This window comes from Lycorma delicatula, chromosome 2 (assembly GCF_047948215.1).
Source record: "Lycorma delicatula isolate Av1 chromosome 2, ASM4794821v1, whole genome shotgun sequence".
In the NCBI taxonomy this organism is placed as follows: Eukaryota; Metazoa; Arthropoda; class Insecta; order Hemiptera; family Fulgoridae; genus Lycorma; species Lycorma delicatula.
In genome coordinates this window covers 152324158-152345130 of record NC_134456.1, presented here as the reverse complement: position 1 = coordinate 152345130, position 20973 = coordinate 152324158, and the positions used below count along the sequence as shown (strand labels likewise).

The 20973-nt window shown below is 33.2% G+C and overlaps 1 protein-coding gene across 4 annotated transcripts in view; it reads left to right on the top strand.

The window, feature by feature from the left end:
• Positions 1-20973, top strand: part of LOC142319323 (damage-control phosphatase ARMT1-like) — a 73300-nt gene that overhangs the window by 40020 nt on the left and 12307 nt on the right. For all 4 annotated transcript variants that reach the window (XM_075356485.1, XM_075356486.1, XM_075356487.1 and 1 more), the window contains exons 4-6: positions 8674-8909; positions 16278-16443; positions 16710-16875. In XM_075356485.1, the coding sequence (XP_075212600.1) occupies positions 8674-8909; positions 16278-16443; positions 16710-16875 (568 nt within the window). The remainder of the gene's footprint in view (positions 1-8673; positions 8910-16277; positions 16444-16709; positions 16876-20973) is intronic.

The window sequence follows — 20973 nt, the reverse complement described above, 5'->3', positions numbered from 1 at the left end:
TCCAACAAAATGTAGTTCTCTGCATTTTCATATAACAAAGATGGAGGCGCCTTCCTTGATAAAATATTCCAGAGGTAAACTAGTCCTCCTTTTTGATCTCCGGGTGGGGACTACTAAGGAAGGGTCACCAGAAAATTAAAAAATACCATTCTACGAGTTGGAGCATGGAATATTAGAAGTCTAAACAAGGTTGGTAGGTTAGAAAATTTAAAGGAGGAAATGGATAGGATAAATGTAGATGTAGTAGGAATTAGTGAGGTTCAGTGGGAATAGGAAAACGACTTTTGGTCAGGTGATATTAGAATAATCAACTCAGCTTCAAAGAATGGGCAGGCAGGAGTAGGTTTCATAGTGAACAAGAAGATAGAAAAGAGAGTAGAGTATTTCAAAGTACATAGCGATAGAATCGTTGTAATAAGGATAAAATCAAAACCTAAACCAATAACAATTGTTAGTCTATATGCCTACAAGCGCCCATGGTAATGATGAGATAGAGTTTGTATATAAAGAAATTGACGAAGCAATTAAACACATAAAAGGGGATGAAAATTTAATAATAGTTGGAGATTGGAATGCAAGCATTGAAAAAGGCAAGGAAGGAAATATAGTGGGTGAATACGGGCTGGACAAAAAGAATGAAAGAGGGGACCAACTTATCGAGTTTTGCACGAAGTATAATTTAGTAATTGCCAAAACTCAGGTAAAAAATCATATTAGAAGAATATACACACAGTAAAAGCTAGACAATACTGCAAAGTATCAGGTAGATTATATCATGGGTAAGCAAAGATTTAGAAATCAACTCATCGACTGCAAAGGTTACCCTGGAGCAGACATTGATAGTGACCATAATTTAGTGATAATGAAATGTAGATTGGGGTTTAAAAACCTGAAGAAAAGTTGTCAGATGAATTGGTGAAAGTTAGAGAAGCATGAGGAAGAGGAAGTAAAGAAGAATTTTGAGGAGGACATCGCAAGAAGGTCTGAGTAAAAAAGATAAAGTAGAAATGTAGAAGAAGAATGGGAGAATGTTAAAAAGGAAATTCTTAAATCAGCAGAAGTGAATTTAGGCGGAGCAAAGAGAATGGTAGAAAACCTTGGACGTCAGAGACTATATTGCAGCTGATGGATGAACGTAGAAAGTATAAGAACACTAGTGATGAAGAAAGTAAAAGGAACTATCGACAATTAAGAAATACCATAAACAATAAGTGCAAATTAGTGAAAAGGGTGGATTCAAGAAAAGTGTACAGAAGTGGAAAGAGAAATGATCATTGGTAAAACAGACGCAGCATACAGGAAAATTAAGGAGAATTTTGTGGTACATAAATTAAAATCTAATAATATGTTAAACAAAGATGGTACACCAATTTATAATACAAAAGTCAAAGTCGATAGGTAGGTGGAATATATTGCAGAGTTATATGGAGGAAATGAATTAGAAAATTATGTTATAGTGGAAGAAAAGGATGAAAGGGGAGAAACAATACCGAGATCTGAATTTAAGAGAGCATTTAAAGATTATAATGGCAGAAAGGCTCCTGGAATAGACGGAATACCTGTAGAATTACTGTGCAGTGCAAGTGAGGAAGCAATTTATAAATTATACAAACTGGGTGTGTAATATTTATGAAAAATGGGAAGTTCCATCAGACTTCAAAAAGAGTGTTATAGTCATAATACCAAAGAAAGCAGGAGCAGAAAAATGTGAATACAGAATTAATTTAACTTAGAATTAATTTAATTATTCTGTAATAATTAACTTAGAGTAATTAACTAGAATTCTGTGCAGAAGAATTGAGAGCAGAGTGGAAGCAATGTTAGGAGAAGACCAATTTGGTTTCAGGAAAAGTATAGGGACAAGGGAAGCAATTTTAACTCTTAGATTAATAGTAGAACGAAGATTAAAGAAAAACAAGCCAACATACTTGGCATTTATAGACCTAGAAATGGCATTCGATAACGTAGACTGGAATAAAATGTTCAGCATTTAAAAAAAAATTAGGATTCAAATACAGAGATAAAAGAATGATTACTAACATTTACAGCAACAGTAATAATTGAAGAACATAAGAAAGGGTGTCTGACAAGGATGTTCCCTATCCCCATTACTTTTTAATCATTAGATAGAACTAGCAGTTAATGATGTTAAAGAACAATTTAGATCTGGAGTAACAGTACAAGATGAAAAGATAAAATGCTCAATTTGCTGATGATACAGTAATTCTAGCTGAGAGTAAAAAAGATTTAGAAGAAACAATGAACGGCATGGATGAAGTCCTACTCAAAAACTACCGCATGAAAATAAACAAGAACAAAATGAAAGTAATGAATTGTAGTAGAAATAATGAAGATGGACCGCTATATGTAAAAGTAGGAAGAGAAAAGATTATGGTGATAAAAAGAATTTTGTTATTTGGGAAGTAGAATTACTGAAGATGGACGAAGCAGGATTGATATAAAATGTCGAATAGCACAGGCAAAATGAGCCTTCAGTCAGAAATAAATTTGTTTACATCAAAAATTAATTTAAACATCAGGAAAACATTTTTGAAAGTATATGTTTGGAGCGTAGCTTTATATGGAAATGAAACTTGGACAATCGGACTACCTGAGAAGAAAAGATTAGAAGCTTTTGAAATGTGGTGCTACAGGAGATTGTTAAAAATCAGATGGGTGAATAAAGTGACAAATATATGATGAAAGAAGTATTTGGAAAAATATAATTAAAAGAAGAGACAGACTTATTGGCCACATATTAAAGCATCATGGAATAGTCGCTTTAATACTGGATGGAAAGGTAGAAGGGAAAAATTGTGCAGGCAGGCAACATTTGGAATATGTAAAACTAATTGTTAGGGATGTAGGATGTAAGGGTTATACTGAAATGAAATGACTAACACTTGATAGGGAATCTTGGAGAGCTGCATCAAACCAATCAAATGACTGAAGACAAAAAAAAAAAACTGGGTATGCATAATTTCATAAAATTGATTTACAGTGAGATGGATAAGTGGGTTATGAAGTTAAGAATTTTATTAAAATTTTAGTAATCTCAACTTCCCGTTAAAAAGGAGACCAATCAATTTATATGAGCATGTAAAATGACATACCCCTGAAAAGTACAAATTCTGTCTAACTGTTTTGTTATTAAATGATTACATTCTTCTCTAACAAGCAGCTGAGAATTTCAATAATTTTAGTAGAAATTAATTTCATGGTTTCTTTATCTTTACTGTTTTGAATTTATAGTTGTAGTATTGTTAAAAGACACAATTCAGTTTAAAAAAAATATAACTTTATTAAGATTATTTTAGATCTTAGTAAAGTTAGAATCTTTTTAATTAACTACTATTTTAAGCATTTTTTTTTTTTTTAGATAGCTGTCATATTGAAACTGGCCAGTGAAAAAATGTTTTACTCATAGTTAAAATTCTGTTCTTAAATATACATAAACTAAAACTTTTAAATGAAATTTCTAAATTTAGTTGAATGTTGAAATTACCACTGCTGGCCATGTGCATTTGGAAGAAGATGATCCAGTAAATTGAAACTTTAAAAATTATTGAAAAAGATAAAAATTAACCCCTTACTGGACTATGATAGAATATTCTGACATAGCCAACATGCACAAAAAGTGCCTTTGTCAATATTCCATCATTGAGTTTTTGTCTAATTTTAATTTGCTCTGTATCATAATATTACAGTGATTTTTTTTTCTCATTTTAATTCATCATTATTTTGCAATGATATACAATGCTAGTAGAGTTTTTATCATATGTAAAACAGCTGATATGGCTTGTATGGCGTTTTGTTTTCATCTTGTTCATGAGTGATCTTACGAGTATTCTTTCATGTTTATTTCGGGTTGTAGCTGTTGTTTTGTGATTGCATTTTGTATACACGCTTTATAAATTAATTTAAAAACTTTACCGTATATTTGTAAACTGTACCTATCAGTAGTTTTCGCGCTTTTTTATAATAACTTATAAGTATGTTGTTTTCTTATATTTGAGATGGCATCTACTTTAAAAAATGAATATTTTTACATTTTGACCAGTTACAATCTGATAACGATAGTGATAGTAATAGTTAAGATGATATGTGTGAAGACATATTGTTGTTGTTACCTGATGATGATGGTTATGCTAATGAGGTTGGGGCAGGTGATGCAGATAGGTCTATTCAAAGACATACAAGTAATATCAATTGGGTAAATTACCATCGGTCTCATTCCTTTTATAGGCCCTCCAACTTTACTGGACAATCAGGTATAAATGTTTTTGTTCCTGATGTTTATTCCAAATGATGTATTTAGTATTTTTAACATTTTTATAACTTATGAATTGATTGATATGATTACAAACCAAACAAATATATATGCAGATAATTTTCTGTCAAATAAAGTTGTGAAGCAGTTTTCATGCCTTCAAGGGTGGAAACTAGCAGATAGAAGTAAAACATTTTTACTAATTGCAGTCTACACTTTGCATGGAATGATTTAGAAGCCTGAAATCGATAAATATACAAAAAAACATTATTTGCAACCCCAGGTTTTTTGGCTGTTACGGCACACAAATATTTGAAATTCTTATCTAGATTTTTACATTTTACAGATAATGTTTCACCTCAAAAAAAAAGATTACATAAAATAAACTGTCTTAGAATATGTAAATGAAAAATTTTCTTCTGTTTACACACCAGAGAGGGAAGTAGCTATCGATGAAAGCCTTCTGTTATGGAAAGGTTGGTTGAGTTTCGTCCGGTTTATAAGAATCAAACGAGCTAAATTTGGAACCAAAATCTATGTGTTGCCTGAATCAAAGTCAGGATACATTTATATAACCCACCGGGTTGGTCTAGTGGTGAACGCGTCTTCCCAAATCAGCTGATTTGGAAGTCGAGAATTCCAGCGTTCAAGTCCTAGTAAAGCCAGTTATTTTTACACGGATTTGAATACTAGATCGTGGATACCGGTGTTCTTTGGTGGTTGGGTTTCAATTAACCACACATCTCAGGAATGGTCGAACTGAGAATGTACAAGACTACACTTCATTTACACTCATACATATCATCCTCTGAAGAATTATCTAAACGGTAGTTACCGGAGGCTAAACAGGAAAAAGAAAGAAAAGGATACATTTATATGCTAATTGTATATACCGGAATTGAAACAGAACTAATCCATAACAAAAATTATGGGCATGCAACAAATGTTGTACTTAGATGCATGACTTGCTTCAAAAGGGATATTGTGTGTATTCCAACGATTTCTATTGTAGTCCAGAATTTCCTATTGTTTTGTAACATAAAGTCACTGATGTGATGGGAACAATAAGATGTAATAGAAAAGTTGTTCCTAAGGATTTTGTAAAACAAAAATTGATGAAAATGAATGATAGCATTGAATGAAAAGTTCAGTCAAATGATCCTATTGAAGTGGTGTGATAAAAGAGATGTGCTGTGTTTGTTAACTCAGTACAAAGTTTTTCCAGTTGAGATAGAAGAAAAGGGCAAAATGTCATCATTCCTTCAATTATAAATGATTATAACATTTAGATGGGGTTGTTGGTAAGTGAATCAAATGCTTGAGACATACCCTCTTGAACAAAAAACACAAAACTTGGTACAAAAAGGAATGCAAACACCTCCTAAATATGTGCATATTCAATGCACATATTTTGCGCCAAAATATGGAGGACAGAACACACACTTGTAATTTAAAGAGGCTTTGGTGGAAGCAATTGTTGAAAAACATTTTGTAGCCAACCTGTAAATAGGAGACCATCATTAGAAGAGGATCCTCTGTGGTTGAAGAAAGGGCACTTTCCAGAGTACCCACAAACTGAAAGAGAGTAAATGCTTCAAGAAGATGTGTAATTGTGTTCACACAATAAAGACTCAAAATACCAATATACAGACTGAAATATTTCATACACTAAAAAACTACTAAAAACAATTACAATGCAAAATATACTTTAGTGATATTATTGGAATATAAAATTTTAGCCATTTAAACAAACAAAAAATGTTGCAGATTTAACAAACAGTAAATGTAAATAAAAATAACAAAAGGGAAACAATCACATGTTATGTATCCATGAGCATTCAGCACGCTGTTGAGCTTACACACACACACACTTACATAATATATACTTGTGTGTGTTAGGGGAAAGTTCCTCCCACTGTTGTATATTGATCCATCCCTTACCCTACACATTGACTTGTGTGTTTACGCTTTCTTAACTTTGAAACTTGTAACTTTATATAACTTACAATATTTAGTTTGGTCAGCTGTCATACTAGTTCAAGGCAGTTTTTTTTTTATTGGGTTTGAGAAGGATATTAACACTTTGAACCCTGATTACTTCCTAAAAAACCTGTTTCCTGACATAATGCATTAAAATCTGAACAAATGGCTTAGGACAATGTTTCTCAACCTGTGGGGCACATCCCCCTAGGAGGCGTGATAACATTATATGGGGAGGCACAAGCATATCGAAAAGAAAATATTATTAAAAAAAATTATTTACTGAAAGGAACAAAACAAAATACATTCTGACATAATAAATAATAAAATACACATTTACACTTATAAATAGGATTGTATCAGTACTGCACAATGTTATTTAATAATTAACTTAGTACTAAATTAAAAACTAGTTTAATAATTATTAGTGACTCTCTTGGGCCTGTCTTACAAAGCAAAGTTTTTCGAAGGCAGATTTAATGTTAGAAATAGACACTCTTGAGTTCTTTTTCTGTATTTAGCTAAGATCTGTATTTTGTCTTCAAAGCAGCCACCACAGAAAATCCAGTTTTGCAAAGGTAGGATGTTGAAAATGGTAATAGTATACAAAATGCTCTTGTTTTCAGTACAGAAAACTCATCATCCACCCCTGCCCAAAATTCAGAGTGATTTATTACTAAATTGTCATTTTATTTCTCCACATGCTTTGAAGTCTATGAAGATTTCTTCGGCAGTTGAGAGCCCTCCGGGAGTATTTTGAAATGGCTAAATGATTTTCAGTTGTTGCAAAAAAACTTTCATTTGTTGGTCTTCAGCCTTGCAAGTTTTAATTTATTCATCCATATTTGCAAACGTTTCCAGAATATTTGCTTTAAATTTCTGCTCCACAATTCGAGTTTTCTACAAAAATCATTAACTTTATCACTTGTATCCAACATATGTGTGTTTGCTCCTTGGAATTGAAGATTCAGCGTATTTAATTTCTTGAATATGTCAACCAAGTAGCTCAATTTCATCACAAATGAACCATCTCGAAACTTCTCAACTCAGTTTTCCTCTTCCATAAAAATGGCAATTTCATGTAATTCATAAACATGTTGCAAAAGTTTCCCAAATGACAACCATCTTGCCTCGCAATAAAATAGTAATGCTGAATGTACTTGCACCCATGTCTTTACAAAGTGCAGAAAAGATTCTTGATTTTAGGGGTCTCATTTTTATATAATTTACTACGGTTACATCCACTATTAGCATAATATTCAGACCAGGACTCATTTCTTTGGAATCCAGAGCTTCGTTTCTCTGTGAATCATGCAGTGTGTTCAGACACAGTGGAGATTTTTGTTTCACAAGTGCTTGTGTACTTTGGAATCTTCTAGACATTGAACGAACACCATCAGTGAATATTACAATGCAATTTTTTCACCCTTATGTTCATTTTTTCAGTCTATGCCTTATTTATAAAATCATTTAAGTAAGACTGCAAATAATGCGAGTGCTGTTGCTTTAAGTTCTATTGATTTGCAAAAAAGGAGTTCTACTGCTGACATACCATTACAAAATCAACCATAGGCAATGAAATGAGCATCTGTATTGCTATATGTTGCCTTATCAAGCTGAATTGAAAACAATTTGTTGTACAACTTCTGAAAAGCTGATGCTGTACATCCTCAGCATGCTCACCGTAAGCTTTGACAAGCATTGGATGCGATTCTGCAACAGTTTTCTTTAAATGGTAACAGAAAATCAATGCTGTCTGTAAATCATAGTTTTTCTTTCTTTTTTCTGTTTAGCCTCGGGAATTTCCGTTCAGGTATTACTTCAGAGGATGAATAATGAAGCGCAGTCTTGTACAGTCTCACTTCGACCATTACTGAGATGCGTGGTTAATTGAAACCCAACCACCAAAGAACACCGGTATCCGTGATCTAGTATTCAAATCTGTATAAAAATAACTGCCTTTACTAGGCAGTTATTAACTAGAAATAGACAAAATCTAAAAATATGATTTTTTCTGTATAATATTAACCATCATATTATTTTATGTTATCAGTTAACATAAAACAGTTATGTTATCAGTTGTTATGCATTGGTCAGAATAAAAAATAGATTAGTTCATTTAGTCAAACTTTTATTAAAAATTTATAGATAGATCATGATTTTTTACAAATATTACAAACATGTGATGATGATTTGTTTACTTACATAAATTGATAGAGAGATGTTGTATTTGAAACTGTTGTTAATATGAGGGAGGGTGATGACAGATATATCTTGCTCTGTATTTTGGCATGATTTACTTTACTGTTATATATTGTTTTTATATTGTATTTTTAGAGTACTCAGTTTAATAATAATGCTTTATTGCCATATTTCTTATTGAACAAAATGAACGCATGGTTAATTAAATTTATTTTTTTCAGAAAGCCCGAGAAGAATTAAAAAAAGTGATAGGTTACATTTCCCAGTTAAAAAATGAACTGCAAACAGATAAACCTTTTACAGAATTAAGTTTAATCGGTACAGATGCTGAAATATGGAACAAACACTTGAAAGATAATGCTAAAGAAATAGGAGTTATACCATCTTATTTTCAAACAGACTGGATGTACGCTGAATGCTATATATACAGGAGATTACAAGAGGCTTTTTTAAATACGTAATAATCTGTGTTACTTTATTACTGTTTATTTTTTTATGTTGTTCAGTTGCAATAGTATATTTTCCAGATTAATAATATATTCCTAATAGATTTTCTCATAGAGAAAATTTACAGTGTTATTCTATTTATTAATTTCATGAGCTGTTTGTGATAATGGGTTAAAATTTCTGTTTTAATGTAAAATGAAATTCTGTGAGTTGCAAGTAGTAGAAGATTCTGTGTATATAATTTGAAGAACTGTACATTTCCAGATGGGAATGAACATTATTTGAAATGGATCTCTAAAAATGATGATTTAATTAATTAGGTATTGTATAGTATAATCAGAAAAAATAATTTACAAATTCATTATTATACAAGCACATTGATCTATAGGTTGAAATTGTACCTCATTGTATATTGATAACAACATTGGATCCTGGGTTAGGTAATGAACTCAATCTCCTTATAACATACCATAACATATGGGACTTATGAGATAGTATCAACCAAAAACTGAAGAGTTTGAAATAAGGAAAATTCCAGTCGCTAAAGCCATGTTTAATGGATTGGTTTGATCATCTTACTGAAATTGATTGGAAGCACTTCCTTTGCATGCTGTTATATACGCTATTAGTGAGTATTGATCACTATAGCTAGTGTAACAATATAAACAAAAATAATCCTTTATTATTATTATTATGCTTTTACGGCCAACATGGGACCACTTAAGTCAATTTTAGTTGGATCTTTTCTGAGAAAAGCGTGTTATTTTACTCTTTCGAGCTGCCCAGTATTTCTTCATCCGTTCAGATCTTGCTTTCTTTTCTTCATCCGTAAACACCCTCTTCGTTGTATTTTGTCGTTTGTCTGTCTTTTGTTTAAATCTAATGCTTTTATCTTTTAGCTTTGTAATTTTTCCAGTTTTATTCTGTAGGTCAGTCAGGGAAATTCCCAATTCTTTCATATCTTCTCTAATTTCTTTGATCCATCCTACTTCTAGCTTTTGGAACCAGAGCTTTTCAATGATATTTCTTGACAGTCTTGTTTGCGGTGTCCTTATGAGATGACCGAAGAAAGAGATTCTTTTTTTCCGCATAGTATCAGTAACAGGCTCTATTTCTTGATACACCACCTCATTTGGCACAATCCACCATTGGCCTTCTTTTTGGTGTTTTTTATTGATACACGTTCTGACAATTCTCCTCTCTATTTTCAGAATTTTTTCAATTCGGTTTTTCTGAGTGATTTTGAAAAGAGTCTCGCTTCCGTAGGTGACTTCTGGCTGTACTACAGTTTTATAATGTTTAAGTTTTGTTTTAGCAGAAAGGCATTTTTTGTTATATGTTGACCAAGTTAATTTTTGGGATTTAATAATTTTATTTGTCCTGTTTTGCCATGTCACTTTTTCATTTAAATTATAAGTTATTATTTCCCCTAGATATTTAAATTGTTTTACTATTTTAATTTTCTGATTGTTTACCGTAATGTGCTCTATTACCAGAGGATCTATGGCCATTAGTTCAGTTTTTTCAAAAGAGATATGAAGCCCTATCTTTTGTGCTAGGTTTTGAAGGCTCATGATTTGTGTTTTGGCTTCTTGAATATTATTTGCTAAAAGAGCGAGGTCATCTGCAAATCCTAGGCAATTTAGTGTGATGGAGTTTTTCTTAGTACCCATTTTTATATTTTTGGGATTTATTTCATACCATTTTCTCATGACAAATTCAAGGGCGCAGTTAAAAAGGAGTGGTGAGAGGCCGTCTCCTTGCCTCAATCCAGTTTTTAAGTAGAAGGGTTGAGAGAGTTCACCTCTGAATTTCACTCTGGACTGGGTATTGGTTAAAGTTAATTTTATCATGTTTACGAGTTTAGGGTGAAGGCCAGGTTTCTCAGAATATTCAGCATGGATGGTCGGTGTATACAATCATAGGCCCTTTTAAAGTCGACGAAGGTGATTATTAGTTGTTTTTTCCGTCTTTTATATAAGTCCATCATAAGTTTTAGGGATATTATTTGCTCCGGGCAACCTCTCCATGGCCTAAATCCCCCTTGGTATTCCCCAAGTTCCAGTTCAAGTTGGTCTTTGCATCGGTTGTATATGATTCTCGACAGGATTTTGTATGTGCAATCCAGGAGAGATATGCCTCTGTAGTTTTCAGGATTAGTTTTATCCCCTTTTTTATGTAATGGATGGATGAGGGCTGTGGTCCAGTGTTCTGGAAGTTTTTCTTCATTCCATATTTTCACGAGGCATAGATGTATAGGGAAGTTTTGACTGAATAAACTGATGAGTGTTTCCAGAGTTCTGCGAAAAGCTGGTCTTCTCCGCTTGCTTTGTAGTTTTTTATTTCATTTAAGGCTGCGAGAACTTCTTGAATTGTTGGCGGGTTGATATTTACTGGTGAAGTTTTAACTGGAGTTTCAGTGTCAATCTCAAAAAGCTCTGGGGGGTCGTCACAGTTGAGGAGTCTATTGAAGGTTTCTGCCAAAATTTCAGCATTTTCTTTATTGGTGTGGGCCATATTTCCTTTTTTTCCTCTCAGCATAAGGGTGGGTGGTTCATATCTTTGAAGAGCCTGACCAAAAATTTTATAATAGTCTCGGAAATTAGTTTTCTTGGAACTTTCTTCTATTTGCTGAATCAAGTTTTTGTTGGGCTTGTCGTTTGGTTCCTCTTATAATTTTCTGAGTTATTTTCCTTTGTTTGGTGAATTCATGGTTAGATTCTTCAGTTTTCTGGGTTTGGTGGTTGATCCAAGCCCGGTGTCGGTCTTTGACTGCTTTGTCACATTCTTCATTCCACCATTGGTGTTTTTTTCTTGGGTTAAATAATCCTTTATATATGGAAAGTTTTTTTTGAGTTGCAATATGGTGAAATATTTTCCATTGATTTCTGTCCTGAGAAAAAGAGGAAGCCATACTTGCTTAGGATCCAAATTAAGCAATAAATTTGATATTTTAAATGTTTTCTGACCTGAAAATTTTATTTAAACATGTCCCATAATTATATCTGCAGTAATTAACTAAAAATTGCTGTAAAGCACAAATAATTGAAGTAAAAAATTTTGTTTTGATTTTTCTTAAATTACTTTGTTAGATTACAAACTAAACAAAAAACATTTCTAACAAACTTTGTAGAGGATTTTAATTTTCTAACAAAGTAGACCAAAAATGTGAAGAAAAGCATTAAAAAAAAAAAAAAAATAAAAAAAAAAAAAATTATTTTTGTTTACTAACAGTTTGTAATAACAGCTGGTTTACAATTAATTTTTGAGTATATGTGAATAATTTTGTGAGTTGTTTAGTGAAACTATGGTCATATCATTATTATTTACTATACCATAAATTAACTGCATTTGCATCACCTCTTTCATTATATACAAATTCATGTTGTCTCCCATTACAGATAATAGCAGATAAAAACAATTCTTTACTGTTAATTTAAATAGCAATTAATCATACTTATGAATAATTGCGTAGCTATTTATCTGTTGTTACACAATATTGTTTTTATCTGCTACTTCACATAATAGCAGAAAAAACCATTTTTCATACTTATACATTGTACCTTAAATGTACTAGAACTAAGTGTGAGAAATTAAAAATAGTGGTTACATTCACTGTAGATTACAAATGTGTATTTATGTTGGTTGAAAGTATTACATATTGCAGCAATGTCTTCCATTTAACTTTGATTAAATGTAAAATTTGGTAATAACTGGTTTCTTTTTGTAGTTCTACTAGACAAACAACTTAAAACCAAACTGAGCCATCTTAAACTGCATTTGAGTATGAGTGTCACTTTTAACACAGCTGACACTGCTGCTACTTTTCTTACCACTGTTGGTTGTTTATGTTACTACTCTCATCTTTGTGGTCAATTTTAAACTGTTCATGCTTTAATGCAATATAGTTCCATTCTTTGCATTGTTTTGTTTTTCTAAAATGCCTTATTCAGTCAAGGATAGGGTTGCTGTAGTGGAAGCTATGCCTATTCTGGGTCCTTTTAAATATTCGCTGAAAAATTTCTGAGTCCCAGTAACTCAGAGAAGATAGAGTAAATGATTTGGTTAAAGATAATGTACAATGGGTTGGTTTCAAATGCAAAATGAAATAGGCAACCTTCCATTTGGGCTCCAGAGACAATAGCCGATATTCAATACTTTCTGCTAATCCTAAAAATTCTATACATAATTTATCACTGTAAAGTGATGTAAAATACACATCTTGCTGTAAGATTATTTATGACTTAAATTTGAAACCACATCATGTAACAACTTAAGAGAACAAACAAACTGAAACATCTTAATTATTGTGACTGGCTTCTCAAACACATTGTCAGTATATAGTCATATCAGACCAGGCATGGTTTCATTTATCTGGGCATGTTTATACAACATCAGATATCGAAAGACTGAAAATCCTCACCAGATGTTTGAGCACCCACAGTGAGAAAATTTGTTTATGGTATCCTGTTTGGTAATCATACAGTACGGCCATTATTTTTTAACCACACTGCCAATACAGAACATGTATTATACAATTTTCAAAAAAGTCTACACTCGGTTAACAGATTCTGGAAAAGAATACAGCTACTTTCACAAGACGAAGCAACATGTCACACAAACAATTCATTAGCACACGTTGATGCAGCTTTTTTCAAAACAATTTACTGAACTGTCAGCTGTGGTGGCCTCTGTTTCCCAGATTTGTCTAATTTTGATTTTTTTCCTTGGGGCTGCATAAATTGATTCCCCCTCACTTGATGAACTGAATATTCAACTAGAAATTGCTGGCATTGACAACATTTTGCATCAGGTGATGCTCTTTATGATCACTTGAGCATAAAAGTGGATTGTTGTGCAGGGTGTGCTCACTTCAAACATCTTTTGTAGAAGTATGGTAAATATGTGTAGTTTTGCCAGTGTGTGTACAGAGTTTAATTCACATTTCCATTTTTTCATTTCATTTATAAAATGTTACAAGTTGCAACTGTGTTTAATTTTGTAGTGGTTTGATTTTAAATTTCTCACACTATATTCAAGCTACAGTATTATCAATTTCATTATAATATATTTACATTTTAAATTGGATGACCAATCACTAAATCTGATGTTTCTGTTCAGTGTATAATATATATTTCTATAATTTAAATGTACAGATGTCAGTAAAAAAAAATTACCAAGAAAATGAATTAACAAGTTCTTATAACCATTATTATTAAAACCTATAATTAAACTATATAAGTAAATTTACATCTACACAAACATGTTTTACTTGTTGTTTATATGAAAAAATAGCTTAAGATAGTTTTGTGTGGTTAGACTAATTTGTAGAATGTTGATGAAATTTTGTTGGAAAAGCTTTTTGAAAACATGTTTAGATAATGTTTTTAATTTCTATTGTTAATGATTCATTGGTGAAAATGATTTATGTCCATACAAATTGATTTTTGTTTTTGAAAGTAGTATATTTATTTTCATTGCTTTGGGTAGAATAGATTTTTCTTCTTTTTTTTTACTATATGTAATTGCTATCTTTATTATGAGAAAACTATAATAGTAAAACTGTATTAACCCTATAGGAGTAATTTCAAACAACCTGTTGCCAAAGGAATGGTTTCCAAAATGCAATTGATTAGATTAATTATTGTAGACTTGTATCTATTTATCACTTTATATTGCTTCTATTTATTTTGTCCTAATTTTATAAATAAAATATGTTTTTTTATGCATTTTTACCATATATATGTCTAATTTAATATCAGCGTGCGATAACGGTAGCAATGATGTGAGAGAGTGCACAGTATACGGATGTGTGGATACAAGCATCACTCCCAGCACGCAGTTCTCCCATCATAGCGGTGCTGCAGCCCCACTACTCTCGGGCTCCAATAAAAGAGCATGCATGAGAGTGAATTGGCAATTCGTCATCAACCACCGCCTTGAGAAGACCAAGAAGAAGAAGATGGAAAAAGACAGAAGTTCCCTGGGCAGCTCAACATAGGACCTCCCAGCAGATGCCAACATCTCCGCCAGAGCAGCAGGCCTGGCTGGCCCACTGAGTGAATTGCTGGATGTGGACGCTACCTTCCTACTCCAGCTCACTGGGCTTCAATCGCCCTAGCCAGTGGACTCAGCCAGCCTAGCATGGGATCGCTCATGGAGAACCACCTCGGCCGTGCCGACGAAGGACTGCTGGTGCTGACCCAACACTGTGGGCTCTGGAGGCCACTACTACCATGCTGTAGTAGGGGCCCAACTGCCGCTAAGGGAAAGCCTGGTCGGACTTCAATGAAGGACGAGCTGCAACTCCCCGACCTCGCTGGAGACCAGCTTTCGGACCCAACAGCTCTTCTCAGAGCTAACGCAAAAAACAATTTTTTTCAGGGCCACCATGAGGTTAGTAAGTGCCACGTGCCGCTGAAGCCATTCGGCGACAACATGTATGGGACAAATTTTTCAAATATGTATGATGCAAAAGTAAAAATTAAAGAATGCTTACTAATTAGATATTGACAAAAAGTAGATATACAGGTAGACCATCTTTTCCATGCATGTCAAGGGCTAATCTGTCACTTAATCCCTTAATGTCATCTTTATTTTTTTGTGAATCCCTTTTTGATATCAGTATAGTTAAATATACTGAAAAGTAGCGAAGTATATGGTTTAACTAACAAAAACAAAACTCAAATTCACAAAAATAAAAATATTGATGTTATTTACTGAAGAAAATTAATGTCTGTGAGAAACAAAACTTTCTTTCTCGTGGTAATTAGTCGATTGGTTTCTCCGAGTATTTTGTTTGCAACTATGTATAATTGACCGGTGTAGTTAAAGTGGTATAATGTGATGAAGACTTACTTATTGTTACTTATGTTACTTATTGTTGAAAGTGATAATAAAAGTTATAGAATTAACTTTAATAAAAATAATAGTGATTTAGTTTGCTTACGTACAATAAATAAAAAGATATTTATAAGTAGACTTGATTTTTTTTCCATAATTTACTGATTAATGACAGCTTAAGGTATATAATCTGTACAAATAAAGCTGTTAACAGGAGACTAGCAAAAATAATGCAAATACATTCTTGTTTTCTTTTTTATTTACAGGATTTGGTTGTATATCTTTAGGTATTGCCTTTTACAGTCACTTTTAAATTTTTTATTATCTAAAATATAAATATTTCAATAATATAATTATATTGTTTATGTTTGTAATCTCTTCTTAGTGTCATTTTCTGTCTTCTTTGTTCAGATTGCACTTTTTTTTCAACATTTTGTTTTAACATAGATAATATTATTTTATAATAATCTTTTCTACATGTATGTTCATTTTATGATACAGTATTGTGATTTAAATTTTATTTTGTATTTTTCAGTGAATCGCTTAAGAAATTTGATCCTTTTCATTGGCAGAAGAAAGAGGCATTGGATTCAGCAATGAGACCAATTAAGTCATTAGCAGTTCTTTTAAATAACATTGTTGTGAAAAATTCCAATCATTCAAAGGATGAGATTAAAAATAATTTTATTTGTTTGCTTAAGGTAATTCAAGAAAAATAAATAATGTATTCAAATTTAAATTGCTTTTAACAAAGCATAATTAAAATAGAAATTGTTTAAAATTGGTCTTATAAAATGTATTGCAATATATTTAAATACACAATTCAAAATTGTTTTTGATTAAATAGTTTAAATCTCAGCTTTAAGTGTGGGCTCATTCTGGTTTACTATGGAACATCAAGTTTAAACTGATTATCATTATGTGTTTTGTTTTATACTACGCAATTTTTAACTTACTTTTTTTATAGATTGCATTATGGGGTAACAAATGTGATTTATCCTTGTCTTGTGGTGGAGCAGTATCTGTTGATGATAATCCATTAAGTATGCTCAAACAATATGATCACTACATGCTGGTCGATGATTCTGAGGATGTCTGGAAAACTCTGGCTGATTGTAAAGGTAGCACAGTTGGTGAGTAGATGCTTGTATTAGTTAAATTTTTGAGATGATTAATTAATCTTAATAAAGTTCAATCATATATTCTGGAATTGATTTTTATGAAAATTCATTCAATTTTTTTTTGTAATGTTTTACAAGAGTGTTAATAATCGGTTGGCAGTATCACATTAATAAATTTGTTTGAAAATTTATGTTAATTAGTCTTTTTTATTTTTTGTCTTCAGTCATTTGACTGGTTTGATGCAGCTCTCCAAGATTCCCTATCTAGTGCTAGTCGTTTCATTTCAGTATACCCCCTACATCCTACATCCCTAACAATTTGTTTTACATATTCCAAACGTGGGCTGCCTACACAATTTTTTCCTTCTACCTGTCCTTCCAATATTAAAGCGACTATTCCAGGATGCCTTAGTATGTGGCCTATAAGTCTGTCTCTTCTTTTAACTATATTTTTCCAAATGCTTCTTTCTTCATCTATTTGCCGCAATACCTCTTCATTTGTCACTTTATCCACCCATCTGATTTTTAACATTCTCCTATAGCACCACATTTCAAAAGCTTCTAATCTTTTCTTCTCAGATACTCCGATTGTCCAAGCTTCACTTCCATATAAAGCGACACTCCAAACATATACTTTCAAAAATTTTTTCCTGACATTTAAACTAATTTTTGATGTAAACAAATTATATTTCTGACTGAAGGCTCGTTTTGCTTGTGCTATTCGGCATTTTATATCGCTCCTGCTTCGTCCATCTTTAGTAATTCTACTTCCCAAATAACAAAATTCTTCTACCTCCATGATCTTTTCTTCTCCTATTTTCACATTCATTGGTCCATTTTTGTTTTTTCTAATACATTTCATTACTTTTGTTTTGTACTTGTTTATTTTCATGTGATAGTTCTTGCGTAGGACTTCATCTATGCCATTCATTGTTACTTCTAAATCCTTTTTACTCTCGGCTAGAATTACTATATCATCAGCAAATCGTAGCATCTTTATCTTTTCACCTTGTACTGTTACTCCGAATCTAAATTGTTCTTTAACATCATTAACTGCTAGTTCCATGTAAGGATTAAAAAGTAATGGGGATAGTCTTATAGTCTTCTAATCTAATTAGTCTTATAGTAGTAATAGTTGGATTGGAATAAATAGAAGATACAACATGATCTTCTTCTATGCTACATGCACTTTACTTGTCAGTGGCCATATAAAATTAGTTGATGCTACATTATGTTTGCTGTTGTAATTTACATTTAGTATAAATTTGTCAGATTTTTAAAGAAGTGTCAACACAGATGGATTCCTTCACAATACCTTTTTTCTCTTCTGACTATTAAGGATCATGTTTATGTAGTTTGGACTTCTTTTACTTTTCACAAAAAGGTCCTAATTCTTTCAGTCAGTTGTTTCCTTTCTTCTGTCCACCTATTCAGATATGTACCTTTCTTTTTTCTCTCTGGAATTAATTCTTGTATCAATCTTTAAATTCATCTCTGTTTTCAATCAAATCTTTAGAGATGTTAATATTTTTAAATATTTTTTTCTTTCTTTAAAATATCTGGTATTTGTTGTTCTGTTTTCATATACAAGGTTTGTCCCAAAAGTAAGTGTACTGATTTTTTATATAATAATCTATTGGACTTACTGAAATTACAAGTTATCTCCTTCAAAGTATGACCCTTGAAAGTTACACAGTGATTCCAATGTCTCTTCCACTGTTCATAGCAGTATCTGAAGTTATTTTCCTTAAGGGTGTTAGCTCATCGGTTACAGTTTTTTTATGTTTTCCGTCATCCCAAAATGATGACCCTTCAACTTAGGGAAGAGGTACAAATTGCACGGAGCTAGATCTGGGCTGTAGGGAGGCTGTGGAACTAGGGAATTTTTCTCCTTGCCAGAAATTCTCGAATTGAAAGCAAAGTGTGAGCTGGCGCATTGTCGTGGTACGGCACCCAATCATGTGCAGTATCCATTTGGACTTGCTGGACCTGTTTTCAAAGTTTTTCCAAGACATCTTTGTAAAAGGCGCTATTGACTGTCTGTCCTGGAGATACAAATTCTTTGTGCACAGTACACAGCTCGCACCACTTCTACATTTTCATCGTTTGTTGAGGAGGTTGATCTTCCAGAACAAGGGTCATCTTTAACATTTTCTCGGCCCTGTTTTAAAGCTTTGTACCAGCTAAAAACCATAGTTCTCAATAGAGTGGCACCTCCATAAGCTTTGGTTAAAGAATCAAATGTTTCTGTAGCAGACTTGTTGAGTTTCACACAAAATTTGATTCCCGACGGGGAGTCTTATTCTTTAAGACTTTGGGGGTTGGCGTCCCCACGGCCTTAGCCTCTGCAGCTATTCTTCCCACTATACAGTGAGCTGCAGAACACTTTACATCATACACATATACTACACCAAGAACACTACATAAATTACAACATACACAATTACACAACAACATCCTACACTGATATTTCTTACATTAACACTCGGTGGTGTTGCGACATCTTACGAAACGCAACCGTACCCCAAGGTGGGAACAAATCGTGCCGAAGGGTGAATGGCTCTACGTAGTGAGTCTCGAACGATGTCCTCTGGGCACCAGGGCGAACCCAGTTGTACTTAGCTCTAGCTCCAGTATGCGTGCGCTCTGCTGGAGTGGTCCATTTTTCGCCGGTACTCGTGGGACCAAAATTTCTGTTCCTATATCAAATTCCAAGATGGTTGGTGGTCCATCTGAAAAAACCACCAAATTAAGTCTTGTGAAGAGACCTCAATCAGCTTTGTCTGACGAGGATAAAAGTCCTATGGAAGAGAACTGCAAATCTTTATACTTGAACTCTAAAAATATTCGATTCGTTGTTCTCCGAAATAGTCAGGAAGGTGGCTCCCTCCAAAAGGTTTCACCTTTCCTAATAAACAAAACTGTAACAGGTGCAAGTGGCTCCCCGAAGAACATCAGGAAATTACACGACGGATCGATTCTGGTTGAAACATTCAACGACGAACAGAGTCGATCTATCTTACGTCTCCGTAATATGGGTGGTATAAATATAAGTGCTGAAAGCCACAAAACTTTAAATACGAGCCGGGGTGTAATTTTTTGTCGAGACCTTTTAGATATAGATATCAATGAAATAGTTGACGAGCTTTGGCACCAAGATGTTGTTGAAGTGAAACGTATTATGAAACGGCAGAACGGAACAGAAGAACCGACACCGTTTCTTGTATTAACATTTAATCTCCCTGTTCCACCAGAAAATATTAAAGTGGGTTACCTCTCGGTTCGGGTACGACCATTCATACCCAACCCACGGCGATGTTTCAGATGCCAAGGTTTTGGTCACACTACAACATCTTGTACAAAAACTGAGATCTATGCTCGATGTGCTAAAGAAGGTCACAATGACACTAACTGCGAAGAAAGTGAAAAATGCGCAAACTGCAGTGGTCCACATACAGCCCGCTCCCAAGATTGCCCAATCTTTAAAGAAGAAAAGGCAATTCTCAAAATCTGTACGGAACAAAAGCTATCTTTCCCGGCCGCACGAAGAGAATACAAAAAGTTAAATAATTCAAGGAACCTGGTTAATCCAGATGTATCTTTTGCTACCGCTACATCGAAACAAACTCTTACAAACGTTAATAATCAGCAGTGTGGATCCTGCAATGAACTTAAAAAACTTGTTCAGATGCTCTCTGATCAAGTAGCTTCACTTACAGCCACTATCTCAGAACTGACAAAGATGAATAAAACGTCTTTTGTCGCAGTTAGTGAATCCAACAGTGTGATACACACGAAAGTTCCTGCTGCCAAAGTCGTACCGGCACGAGTAGCGACTATCACAGCTGGCAGTAAGTCGCCTAATAAGCTCCCCGTAAAGGGAACCCACCTAACCACCCCTCTGGGATGTTAACTGCAACATCCCATTCAAATAAATCTCCTCCACCATCACCTCATATACTGGAGGATATGGTTGAAGAACCACCCGACCCTAGGGCATCGGAACTCTTTAAAATAAAAAAAATAATAAAAACCGGATCACATACAACTAATTTTTATATAACTTCCGAAATTTTTTTTTTTTACACTTATGAACATTATTCAGTGGAA